Source organism: Toxotes jaculatrix, chromosome 7 (genome assembly GCF_017976425.1).
Source record: "Toxotes jaculatrix isolate fToxJac2 chromosome 7, fToxJac2.pri, whole genome shotgun sequence".
In the NCBI taxonomy this organism is placed as follows: domain Eukaryota; kingdom Metazoa; phylum Chordata; class Actinopteri; family Toxotidae; genus Toxotes; species Toxotes jaculatrix.
Genome location: NC_054400.1, coordinates 13395204 through 13408527, shown reverse-complemented (window position 1 = coordinate 13408527; position 13324 = coordinate 13395204). Strand labels below are relative to the sequence as shown.

At 40.4% G+C, this 13324-nt stretch overlaps 1 protein-coding gene across 3 annotated transcripts in view; it reads left to right on the top strand.

The window, feature by feature from the left end:
• pcsk5b (proprotein convertase subtilisin/kexin type 5b) overlaps positions 1-13324 on the top strand; it is a 68319-nt gene that overhangs the window by 25635 nt on the left and 29360 nt on the right. For 2 of the 3 annotated variants that reach the window (XM_041041900.1, XM_041041899.1), the window contains exons 9-15: positions 282-382; positions 4670-4773; positions 6245-6362; positions 10619-10807; positions 11436-11572; positions 12203-12337; positions 12500-12602. In XM_041041900.1, coding sequence (XP_040897834.1) covers positions 282-382; positions 4670-4773; positions 6245-6362; positions 10619-10807; positions 11436-11572; positions 12203-12337; positions 12500-12602 — 887 coding nt within the window. Of the gene's footprint in view, positions 1-281; positions 383-4669; positions 4774-6244; positions 6363-6689; positions 6693-10618; positions 10808-11435; positions 11573-12202; positions 12338-12499; positions 12603-13324 lie in introns of all 3 variants that reach the window. The other variant, XM_041041898.1, reaches the window with a different exon arrangement.

Here is a 13324-nt window from a genome sequence, read left to right as displayed (position 1 = left end):
CCTGATCCTCATGACTTCAGTTTTTCGTTGTCAGTTTCTCCTTCTCCCTCTCCCCCTGCCATCATTGTCACTATTTGCTTCTCTCCTTCTCTCCCTCCGCCCGTATAATCATCTTCTCTTCTTCTCCTTCACCTTATTTGCTCATAGCTTTCTTATTAATGAAATTTCTCCCCTCTCATCTCTGACTCCTTCTTGCTCTTCTGTTTCTTCCCTGTCCCTTTTCTCTTACTTATTTCTCTCTCAATGCCCTCTGACTTTGTCCCTTTCTCTTCTATCTGCAGATCACAACAGACCTGAGACATCGGTGTACAGACAGTCACACAGGGACATCGGCCTCTGCTCCCATGGCTGCTGCCATTATTGCTCTGGCCCTCGAGGCAAAGTAAGATCCATTTAACTTCATCCCTTCAGTTCATCCCTTTGCCCTTTGCTCACCTTCTAATGCCCTCTTGTCCTCTGGCCTCATTGATCTATAAGGGGAACACGTGAAGCATTTTCTCACATATACACCATTGTCACGTTAGCAGTGAACATTCCTTTAACCGACTGGAAAAAGCTAACTTTGTTTCACAGTTAATCTCCTCCAAGGTGTGTGCAGTGACAATGAGGATGTACAAATGTACAGCATGCTTCAGGGTGCTACTTACATACAGGACAACTGGGCTAAACAGCACACGGATGCTCATGCAGGAAATTGAAAAACTGTCTGAGAAGGTTTTCAGTGTGTTTGGGCACAACTTGAAGTAGAGAAACACTATGCTGAGTCCTTCTTTCTGCAAACAATAATATTAGGTGTATGGGTATGGGACCTCTCCTGGCTATGAATTGTCATCACTCTCCTGCAGTTGGTGGACTGTGCTTGAAGTTTAACAGGATTAAGCTCTCCATTGAGAAGTGACAACCATATAGCCACAGTATGTACATACTGTAGCCCTGTCTCATCTGGGATTGTCCCAGCTAATTTGACATCACAACATATTGTGAGAGAGTCCCTTACAATCCATTGTGAATATACTGGCACAAATATCGTCATGTCTTGAGATCTGGATGGCAAAGACTTTACCTGCAGACATTTGAACTCTGAGCTCTTCTGCTTTGTGGCACTTCAGCCTTCTGCTCGTTTATGGCTGTTTTAAAATTTGAATGATTTTATGCACTTTGGTACACAATGTTCCATCTCAGCAGTCTGTAAAACTGAAGGCTCCTCATAATGCAGTAAATAGATGTAGAATGGTTACTGCACATTTTCCTGTTCAAGTACACACAAAGTGAAATATTGCAGTTTGCTGTCTTAAAATATATTTCTATATATCATTGTTATTGTAGGCAAAGTATTGAGCCATTGTTGTATAGTGATTCCCAGTTTTGCTCTTCTTTGTTGCTTTTAAACGTGAATAATTTAGATCTCGGTTTCAGGATGTCCTTAGCAGCGGAAGTACAGGATTGTGTATTTACTTGATTTTAAGTTGCCTGCCACAAGCAGAACTACACACAGACTTTTCTGGGCCAGGTGCTTTCATGCCAAACATTTCTACTCTAAGGGACTGGACTGCCAATATGAAAGTAAGATGAGAAAAGTAAGAAAGACATACTAAAAGCCAGTTTTTTTTCAGTTGGTTTCAGTGTCCTGTCTTGCCCTCATGCTTTCCAGATGCCCTGGTTGCTTTTTTTTGTGTAAGGCACAGCAGATGCCAGCCCACTCTTCTTTGAAACCTGTTGAAGTGCTTAATTTGTGATAAATTCATGAATTGGAAGCAGTGCAGTGTCGGTGCAGAGACTCTGAATTGGGCTTTACCCCATCATCACATGTTGAGCAGCTCAGTTAGCTGAGGTCACTTCATTTAACCTGGATAATCCAATCCAAATCCTCCCAGTAGAAAATATTCTCGGTTTCCAGGCAGTGCTGGGCACATAAGCCTGTTTCCTCAACAAGATTATCACACACTGCTCCTTGCCTGCCTGCTTTCTTCTCTTCTGCTGGCTCTCACTTCCCCTCTGTCGTGCTCCCTGTGCCCCCACCACTGCCACGATGGTCTCCCCCCCCCCCCCCCCTCTTCCAAGGAAAATTCTCTTCATGTCTTTCTATCCATTCATTCAGTTTCTCACATGGGTAAACATGCATGCATGCACACGCAGGCTCTGAGAGGACAGGATCAAAGAGGGACGGGGGAAACAGTTTAGACAAACTGCAGTACAGATGGTATCTGCTCTTATCTGGTGAATGAAAGCAAGCAAACTTTCTGTAATAAACATGTCAAGACGCCATTACGCTAGACTTCACTCAACTCTCTGTTGTGAGGTCTTTTCCCTTGATATGAGAGTGGATTGAATTCAGAAAACTGTCCCATGCTCTGTTCTCTGTAGATTCTGCCAAGTTTAAGATGTTCTAAGTCGGCGCATGATTTATCTCTTTATGAGCTAGAGTATAGCACCATTTTAGAGCTTCACAAACTTTTATTTGTTTCTCCTTTCCTTTTGTCCTTGGAAGTGAAGAGATGGAAAAGCGAGTGAATGCAGGGACGGGAGACTTCAGTGAGGAAATTAGGAGGGATAAGCGAGAAATGTGCAAGGAAAACCTGCCATACGAACCTCATCAACTGAGAGGCTTTAAGAGACCGAGGCAGGGACAGATGGATGCAAAGAAAATTTCACTTCTTCTACATTCATCTGATTTAAAATCCATTGCTAGAGCGGCAGATTTTAGAGTGAATAATGCAGATTATAGTTTAGTGGGTAATTTTCCATCACTGGACTGAACCAAGGCGAGATTGAGATGGACTGCCTCTTCACTTCACTTCACTTCATCCTCCTTCACTTCCCTCTGCGTTCTCCCTGCAGATTACCTGTGTGTGTTTTCCTCCATAATTACTCTTGAGAGAAGCACTGAGAAACCTATATTAGACATTCTGATTTGCTGCTGGTTTTCCCCAGTATGTGAGCCACTCCATTAATTAGTATTGGCTTGTTTATGGAAAGGCTGTCATGGCCTAGATAACGATGCCAAAGTCACTTTTAATTAATGACCATAAAACATTTATGGAACCATAATTACACAGTGACAGCTAAGCCTATTAATATTGATCTGAACATTAATTATTCCAACTTTTCATCGCTTTTATCTCTGCTACCATCCCTTTAATATATATATATATATATATATTTACTTGATATTTTATTTTCAGCTATTCAGGGTATTCAGATGGATTTGATAAGTGTGGACGGACTGGTGAATTTTGATCATGTGTAACAGCAATGTCTTAGCTACTGTTGTCGCTGGGATGTTAAAGTTTGGCAGGGCTTCCCATAAAAAGAGGAAGCCTTTCCATCTAAAAATTTCCTCTTTTTGTCTAATCTCGATTAAAGCTTGTGTGTAATATAATTCTTATTATGGCAAAACCGTTGCCCGAACAGTCCATGAAGTACATTTGATTACTCTCCTTTAAAAGCCAAGGAATGATGGACAGCCCGTGTGAAAACTTCAGCTGTTTTCCAACCTCTACAAGGAATACTCTGCAAGATTAAAATACTGACTATGAATCTGATTTTGAGAGGATGAACTTGAATTTACACTGACAAATAGGGAAGGTCAACAAGGGCAGTCAGCACAGGAATCCAGAATCTTGTGTCTTAAAGCTTGCAGCCCTGTCAAACATATTTGATTTATATTAAGGCCTATAAAACAAATAAGATATGCATAGAGTAATATACTAAAAATACAAAAAACCTAACCTGCTACAATCCCTGATGAATCTGACCTGTATTTGTAAAGAACCTGCTCTTATGCAGGCAACTCAACAGGCAAAGGCACAGTGTGTTCAGGTTGGAATCATTTTGCCACCTGATGCTCTCTGTCTCCATCTCACACCATACCTGTGTGTCTTTTTAAAATCCAAATGATGGGTTGCAAACCTTAAATATTAGTTTTAGGTCGGCTCATTCAGAGTGGTACAGATTCTGGAGGTCTCAGATGGCAAGGGAGTGACATGAGGGGAGGGAATGGAGCATCTGGCCGGCATATGAGATGGAAGGGAATCCCAGGAAACTTGGTGACCCACTTCTTCCTGGTTTTTCCCCTTTTAATGTAGCGTTTGGACATCAAAGGAGTCGAGACACATGGCTGCCATCTCGTAATGGATCTCACGTGAGATCTGAGAAAATAGGGACAGATGAACGGGCATCTACGCCTCTCTGTAATTTTCTCTCTCAGTAATCTTCCACCTACTGTATATTACTATGTTTTCTTTACCTTCTTTTACATTTCATCCTCTTTCTTGCTCCTTATGCTTTGTTTTTTTAACCTCTTTCCCCTTTTATCCTAACCGTTTCATGTTGCCCTTTCATCCACCTATGCTCTTCCTCTATCCAATAATTACTTCAGTAATGAAGACAAGTCTCCATGTCTTAATGTCCACTCTCTGCCTTATAGTTTGGTTTATTTCTCCAGGTTCTGCTCTTCTTTCCACAACACAATAAATTATTCAAAGCATTTTTTGACCTCGCCATTTATGTAGATGTGTGTGGGTATTTGTTATTTCAAATGTAGGTGTTTGTCTGTTTGAGTATGTGCATAGAAACGCATGTCTTTATGTCACTCATTTACTTGAATTACTATTTTTTACATCATGCTAAATAAAAGAACGTATTTTGTGTTTCTGTGTTCTTCTTCTAGTCCTCTTCTAACATGGAGAGATGTACAGCACATCATTGTAAAGACGTCTAGAGCTGGACATCTCAGTGCCCCTGACTGGAAGACCAATGCTGCTGGTTACAATGGTATACAACACACACACACACACACACACACACACACACACACACACACACACACACACACACACACACACACACACACACACACACACAGATTCTCAACAGAGGGTCAGATCGGTTCAGAATTAATTTCAGTATCTTATCTGCAGCTCTACACAATGAGACTATATTTAACTCGGTTAAAAAGTTCAAAGCATTTCTGTTTGATTAATTTCCATGAAGAGATTGAGATTTCTCCCGCCACCGATTCTTTTCTCTTTACTACTGGTTTGAACTGCTGGTAATTAATAAAAAGTTTTTTTATTTTGATCATTATTTTCCAAGCCCACTGATTCAACTTTGTCTGAATTTCTCTCATGTAAAGTTTTTTTTTTTTTTTTTTTTAGATGTGCTACTTTTGTTTGATATTTCTTTGAAGCTTTTGATTCCCAGCTATAAATCTGTACATCTTCTTTTCATTCCATCACAGAAGCAATCAAATAAACAAACACTGAAAAAAACAGGACACAAGATAGGCCTTATAAGGCTTTATGATAAAGCTTCCCAAAATAATCCTAGTTCTGACTTGTGTTGAAGCTGATAGAAACTGTCATGAGCAACGACTTAAAAAAAGCCAAATCTTTGTGTTTGACAACTTCAGACCAAATTGAATACAGGGCCACAACACACCTTGGTAAAGCAACAGTTGCATTTACTATTCATGGTGGGATATAGTGTATTTGAAAGAAAAATACGAAACAGTCGTGGAGAAATCAGTATGCATTATTTTGATTCCTGGATTTGTTTTCTCCAATCAGAAGACGGGAGCTGAGCAGTTTCCAAAAAAATTTTTCCTTCTTGCTTAACTACTGCGCCGCCAGCTGCCATCTGTCAGGGTCCATGTGGTGGTTGCTGTTTTGTAATGTTGTGAGTGCGTGTTTAAGTGTGCTCGCATACCTGCGTATGTGTGTGCGCGAGCGCATGTGTGTATGAGGGAGAGAAACCAAGAGAGTGAGAACTAAGGGTCAGCCAGGCTGCAGGCCCAGTGTGCCTGGAGATTTTCCAAGTGACTGTTTTTTCAAAGAGGAACTAAAGAGAAACAGGACTGGGAAGGGGGGGCGGGGGGTATGAGAAATATGGAAGGAATTCATATTAGATTAGCTCAACCCATAAGCTGAGTGACTTCCAAACTTTCGCTTTACATTTTTACAAAACTACCTTAGAAAATAATAATTTTTGGGAACACAAAACAGCACAGTTCTAGATACCTCCCAGGATGGCTACAGACTGATTCAGAGCTGTTGTCACTTACTCTTAATCTGACCCTCCCTTTTATATTTCTCGTGGTTGCATGATTTTAGAAAAAAAAAAAATCTTATTCACAGGCTTGAACTATTAACATTCCTTATTTTGATAAATCGTTAATTTTACGAGACACTATAGCGTCAGTGATGGAGTGGTGTGATCAGCTGTGACTTCTCACTGTTTCCTACAGTCAGCCACTTGTATGGCTTTGGTCTGATGGACGCTGAGGCGATGGTGAAGGAGGCAGAGCGATGGAGGCAAGTGCCTGCTCAGCACGTCTGTGTGGAGAGCGTAGACCGACAGATCAGGTAGAACACACAGGCATGCACACACACACCATATCCTGACATGCCAGCTTGCAGATAACTATCACTGAATTTCAACTGCTGATGAGCTAGCCTTCCAAGTGATCAGACCTCTTGTTGAGTGCACTAATGAAGAGGAAATACATTGCATTGACACGCAGACATTACATCCATATGTACTTGCTTAATTGCTGCTGTAATGGCCTCCAGCTTTCAGGGAATGCTTTCCATAACATTTTGGAACCTGGCTGCAGGGATTTGCCCACATTAGAGCCACATGAGCACTAGAGAGATCAGCTACTGACACTAGGGGATGAATCTGGCATGCAGTCGGTATTCCACTTCATCCCAAAGGTGTTTGATGGGACTGAGGTTAGGGGTCTGTACAGACGAGTCAAGTTCTTCAACAGCAAACTGTTGAAGACCTATTTCTTCATTGTACTCACTTTAAAAATATAAGAGCGTTAAGATTTCTGTTGATTGGATTAATAGATGTCTGTTTTTGTTGAACAAGTGTATTAATGCTTTGACTGACACCAAGAAATCTGATACTCTAGTGTTCATATACAGTGCAAGTTTAAAGTGAAATGCAAGACCAGTGATTCAACTTTGATACTAACAAATGAGACAAAGTATGGTTGTGCTGCATTATGAATACAGATGGAGTATGTTGGTTTTCGTGCATCTCCATTACATCCCATACGCCCTCTTTCTATCTCAGTCAGTTCTACTCTCTCTTAGTTGTACTGTCTCTTCTTTCAATTTTTTTTTCTCTCCCTGGTGTTTTATGCACCAGCATGTGTTTGAGAGTGCGGTTGTGCAAGCTGTACCTTGATAGAGGCCAAGCATTAGTTCTGGCAGGGTGGTTCTCACATAAGACCTTTACTACACACACACACACACACACACACACACACATACACACACATACACACACATACACACAGCTTCACAGCTTGTTATTCTTGATGCAGCTGGAAGCCTGAGCACTGTTCTGTGTTAGGCTGGCTGGCTGAACTTGGGCCCTGAACTGGTTTGCTTTCAGTCGAAGGCTCGGTGTCCAGTGACTGCAGCATTATCAGTGTCATTCAGTCTGTTCTGCTCCAGTGCTCAAGTTGGTCCATATGAGGCTTAAGTCCAGCTTGTATCGGAGGCAGTCGTGCTCAGGCCACCATACTCATGTAATGTGTGCTGGATTATGGACAGATTCCCGATGTTGCTGCAGAAATGAAATGAGAACAACCATGTAATTTTTGCCTCCTTTTTCCATATGTAGTGTGTTTATGGGTAGCCTTAGAGATTTGTGGAATGGTCAGTCACACATTTGTCAACTGAGTAGGAGCTTAAGCCTTCATAAAAAAAAAGAAATTGCTCTTTGTCCATCCAGCCAAATGACAGGCTTGCAAAGAAGCAAAAGAAGGCAATTGCCAGGAAAACAAAAAGCTTTGCTTTGTTTTGTTTTTGGGACTTAAGCAAAAAAAGTTATGAAAGTTCTATGTGTAACACTGTTCAAAGCTAAATTTTTACACTGCCCCCAAAAGTCTGAAACATTCTTTTCCCCTTAGTAGAACAACTTGCGTCATGAATGTGCTTCTGATTGTAAGACGCGGGGAGCAAAGCGAACTAAAGAGAAGAAGTGTGCCTGTGTTTTTATATAGATTGTAAAAATGTGTTTTGGAATCAGGTTTTCATGTGTCTCTATTCCTTATTTGGTACACGTCCATGGGCATGTGTTCTGTACTTCTACTGTAACCTGCTACATAAGTGCAGCCGTCACCTCACTGCTATATTCTCACACACCCTCTGGCTGGCCTCTCTGTCTGCGTTTGGTAATGTCTGTCTGCAATCGCTCCCCTCACTCCACTTGGAGCGCACACCAGGAAAACTGCCTGATCTGTGTGCAATCAGGCTGGTGGTAATCAGCTGTGCATCTGCTCTGCTCCGTCCCATGCGTATGGTTCACTTATCTGTGTTGTCTCACAGAGAAGCCAGAGCTGCGATATCAACCCTAGACTCCCTGGCCATTAGTGCTGTTCGCTTTCCAGTCATCTACTTACGAAAGAGACAATCAGTATTTTCTCTGTTTTTCATTCCATCACGTCTGCCTTAGCTCATACAATTTTCTTGAGTGTTTTTTTTTCAGTGATTTTAATGCAAATTGTTTATGTTGACTATTATTCCCTCAAGAATTGGCTGGTCAGCCTTCCATTATTAAATGATCAGAGACGGGGTCGAAGGACAAATGGAGAAATTGGTGTGAATTATTTACCTGTCAGCATTCTGGAAAAACAATTTATATCACACTGCTTTGAATAACAAACCACTTTCACTCCTTTCATGCAGATTCACTGATCTAATGTGATGTGAGACAGGTGAATTGGGTGTCCCAGTGTTACTAATTTAAGCAAACTTCTCGATGTAAAATGTTGCTTTCATCTTGATGGCCAACTGTCATCTTTGACAAACAAATTGTATTTTTAACAGTAACTAGTAATCAGTGGCCTGATCCCACTACAAACACAGTTTGAACACAATCACTCATCATTTCAGATGATTACATTCATACCAAAGGCAAGCTCAATTTCATCATCAGCTCAATTTTTAAAGCCAGCATTTATCACTGTAACTGAAAACTTTGTAGGTCTGGATAGGCGCTGCGTGAAAGGCAAAAGTACTTTTAGTAATCAAATAAGCAACAAGGTGACTCTTTATCTCAATCTTCATCTTTTACACAAAAAGATGTTCTTTACCAGCCGATAATTGTCTTTGGGATTGTCTAAACTTCATTGTCATATTACTTACACACTAAAAATGTCATCATTGACAACAGGGAATCTAATAAAATGGTTTCCAATGCACGATCAAACACCAGAAGTCACTGGCATTAATTATCTTTCAAACCTCCACCCTGCAGAAAATTAATAATAGTGATCTTTTTATGTGTTATTTTGCCAGCAAGTATAATTCAGCCGCTCCAGCACTGCAGTGAGTTCATGTGTTGAGTTGGCTCAAGCTGCTCCATGTGCAACGGCTGTGCAGCAGCAACGTGTGACTCCTTTTCTCCAAAGCCTCGCTCTGGCAAGATGGTATTACCCCCTGCACAGGCCATGTCAATGTTTTTCCTTTTTTTGGTATTATATCAATATTATATTAGATCATACCCCAGATGTTAATTCAAGGGGTCACTAGATGTTTGCATTGGCTGTAGGTTGATCTTTCTGCTGCTGAGCTGTGCATAGCAGACAGACCAAATAAAGTTCTTTGTCTTTCTTATCGTCCTCATGCTTCTTGGTTTCTTTGGCTGGTTTGAGGCTTAAGAAATGGAAAACCTTATAATGGGCTTTTCGTGCATGCTCTTTGGTTTTTGGATTTGGTTAAATCAAAAGAAGTACATGTGATTGCTTTTATGGACTCCTCCGTGTATTGAAATCTCGATGTTGAGTGTTATGTCAGTCACTAACAGCATTTTTGGCCAGAGTTGACAGGTCACAATGTGTCAGTGTAGTGAGACAGCCACAGCCCCCCAGCCTCACTTCCCAAAAGAGCAAACAGACGAAAGGTACATTGTGTCTGAGGGCACACAGAGTGACATTCAGCAGTGAAATCCTGTGCTGTGAGGATGATGGCCAGTTTTACTTAACTTTAACCAGCTGTCTGCTTCTAATCAGTAACTAAAACCTCAAACTGGAAGGATGCTTTCCAGTGAGAGCAGCTCTGAAGGCACAATAAATTCACTCAGCGTTGCAAAGAAGGAGGATATCTCAATTTTAAAACCAGTATACTTCCTGACACTAATCAGAACTAACTTTTTATACGTATGGTATCTTATCCATGAAAACTGATCACCTGCTTTACTCTAACATCTAATATCCTATTTTTGTTTGCTTCTTAGTTGCTGATATATTTTTAATTGCAATGTTGTTTTTGTTGCATGTACCCCCAGGTCATGAGGTTTTGTCTTTCTACAATATCCATAAATTTAATTTAGCAGCTTTTTATCAGTGGAGCTGATTGTGAGTGGATTTCTTCTTTCCATCAGTTAACTCAGGGTCTTAAAGGAACTGGTGTGTGTTAATGGAAAGGAGGCCTTGGGCAGTGGTCGCAAATTTTCCCTATGTGTTGCACTGACTGATAAAAATGTAATTAATACTGTCTTGAATTTATCAATGCTCTGATAAACAATGTGCTGAGGTTAAGTTTTGTTGTAGTATTTTGTTCTAAAATCAACCTTCTCATTTTTTTTTCATCCTGTCTTCTAGAACCATCCGTCCAGAGCATGTGGTTCGGTCAGTCTACAAGGCGACAGGATGCACTGACAACCCCAACCACCATGTGATCTACTTGGAGCATGTGGTCGTACGTATTACAATCACACACCCTCGCCGTGGAGACCTGTCAATCAACCTGACCTCACCCTCAGGGACCAAGTCTCAGCTGCTTGCCAACAGGTAAAAGACTTAAAGAAGTTATCTCCAGTGTCATATTGCACATTTCCAGAGACGATAAAACAGTCTGGGTTTTTTTTTTTTGCTTAAATTGTTTATTATTTTATAGTTTGTGTGAAACACATGTCTGGGTATATTTGTACTTATAGTGTTTTGGAAATGAATTTCTAAGCAAAAGCTGTAAAAAGCTGTAAAACAAAGTTTCCAGAAATTCAGCTCCTCTGCAGATGTGAGGTGTTTCTAAATTAAGAAAGTGGTGACTTGTGGGGTTAAATACCTAGCTAAATGAGATATGTCTGTATTGCATTTAAATAAATTAGCATCTAAAAACGTGGCTTCACTTGTCTTTGCTGGCTTTTATTTTGGGCTGAAACCCCTTTAAAATATAGAAACCTCTAGGGGACTGGATACTGAATGTAGTTCACCTCAAGTAAACCACAGTCCTCTACAATGTTTGTCCACAGTTCATTAGAGGCTGTGATTACACTTGGTTGAGTGCTTGAGATTGTTTGTTCTGGCATTTGCAATACTTGAGTTGTTTCCTCATCTGATATCATTGTGTGATTTCTGTGTGTGTGTGTTTGTGTTCGTTTGTGGTGTGTGTGTGTACGTGTGTGTCTGTTCCTGACAGGTTGTTTGATTACTCCATGGAGGGTTTTAAGAACTGGGAGTTTATGACCACCCACTGCTGGGGAGAGAAGGCAGCAGGCGACTGGGTCCTAGAGATCCATGACTCACCTTCTCAGCTCCGCAGCCAAAAAATACCTGGTATGACAGCAGGAACAGTTTCTTTAAATAAAAAAGAATCATGAGTTTTGATACCCATTTATATTTTAATTTTTTTTAGTTCAGTATAATTTACAGAGACAGAACAGGTAGAAGAGACAGACGTTTTCTCTGGATTGAGTGCAGGACCAGCAGTGGCACACACACACACACACACACACGCTGATCTGGAGGCAGTGACCTTAACTGCCGAAATGACCCACTAATTTAACAACATAATAAAGTCTCGAATGGAGAGTAGCAGTTTCTAAAAAGCTGTTATGTCAATCACTCTAATTCCATGCAACTTGTGCCAAGTTCTAATGGGTATCATTAGTTTCATGCAATATGATCTGGTAGCTGAAAACACCTGAAAATATAGAGCTGAACATTTTAGACTCTCTCTACTGTTACTGATGTCAAATGGTGAATGATATCAATCAGGTTGCACTAAACTTTTCCAAATAAAAACAAAAACAAAAGAACTGAACTAAACAAAAAATAAAACCTGACTAATTGTGTGACAACATGACCTGACTGATCATAAGGGTAGCTCTATGTATAAAATATGTATGAAGTATGAAGTGTCTCCCTGTGTGTAAGATGACTTTTACAGTGCTTCTGTTTGCTCAGGCAAGCTGAAGGAGTGGTCACTGGTGCTGTATGGCACCTCTGTGCATCCATACTCATCTCTGCGCAACGATAAGCCTCGCTCCACAGACATGCTCACGACGCCCACGGATGAGGAATTCACAGAGGAGTACAATGGTAAGTGATAGACCCAGAGACGTACACAAGCAGCGTCGCTGCTCAAAGAGTGTAGTGCCTGAAAATTATTATTTCCATTAAGTCAGTTAATTTGGTGAGATTCCAAAACCTATTCTTTTTGGCTTTTACCGCTAAAGTGTTAAATTCTGTATGTGTCTCCAGGACCCTGTGACTCTGAATGCAATGAGAATGGATGTGAGGGCCCTGGACCTCATCACTGCATTAACTGCCTCCACTACTTCCTCAAGTTCAAGAACAACACCAGGTCAGACTGTTTTCTAACATCCATAAAGAATTTGTTCTTAGATTGTTTATTTTACAAATACTTTTACTTTAAAATCACAGAAAGGCAAAGTCGTGTATAGATTTAAATGTTACATCCCCCCTTGTGTTTGCTGGGAATTGTTAAAAAAACAAAAAAAACAAAGACTCAGAGCCAAATAACTCACAAATAAATAATATCAACAGAAGGCAAAATAAGAAATAAGATGAGTTCTATTATTAGTGAATGAGTTAGTGAGCGAATAAATATACTTTATTTTTCGCCTATTTTAGTGTATGGATAACAAAACTTTAACTGGTACAATGGAATTGGCTGAGATTAAACTGACTTCTCACCTTAGGGAATGGTTTGTAGAGACTCAGAGTACATATGAAGATCTTATTCTTTTCACTCTGCCAGAGCCAATTTATTTTGTTTTGTTTTTTTTATCTCTTAATTCAAAAAGTGCATTTGAGCTAGAGAGCTACAGATAGAAGATACGTCTGGCTCGTATGTTTTGTGAACAACGCCTGATTGTTTTAAAGAGTGTGAAGTCCTCTGGGAATCCGGAGACAGTCAAATGAGGAGGGGGATCAATACTAGCTGAGGGGTTCTCAATCAGAAAGTTTTACAAAGCTGAAGTGAATGTTAATGCATACCAATCCAGTGATAACTAGATTTAATCAGCTCGAGGCAAAATTTCAATTGTGTTTACATGCTGCAAA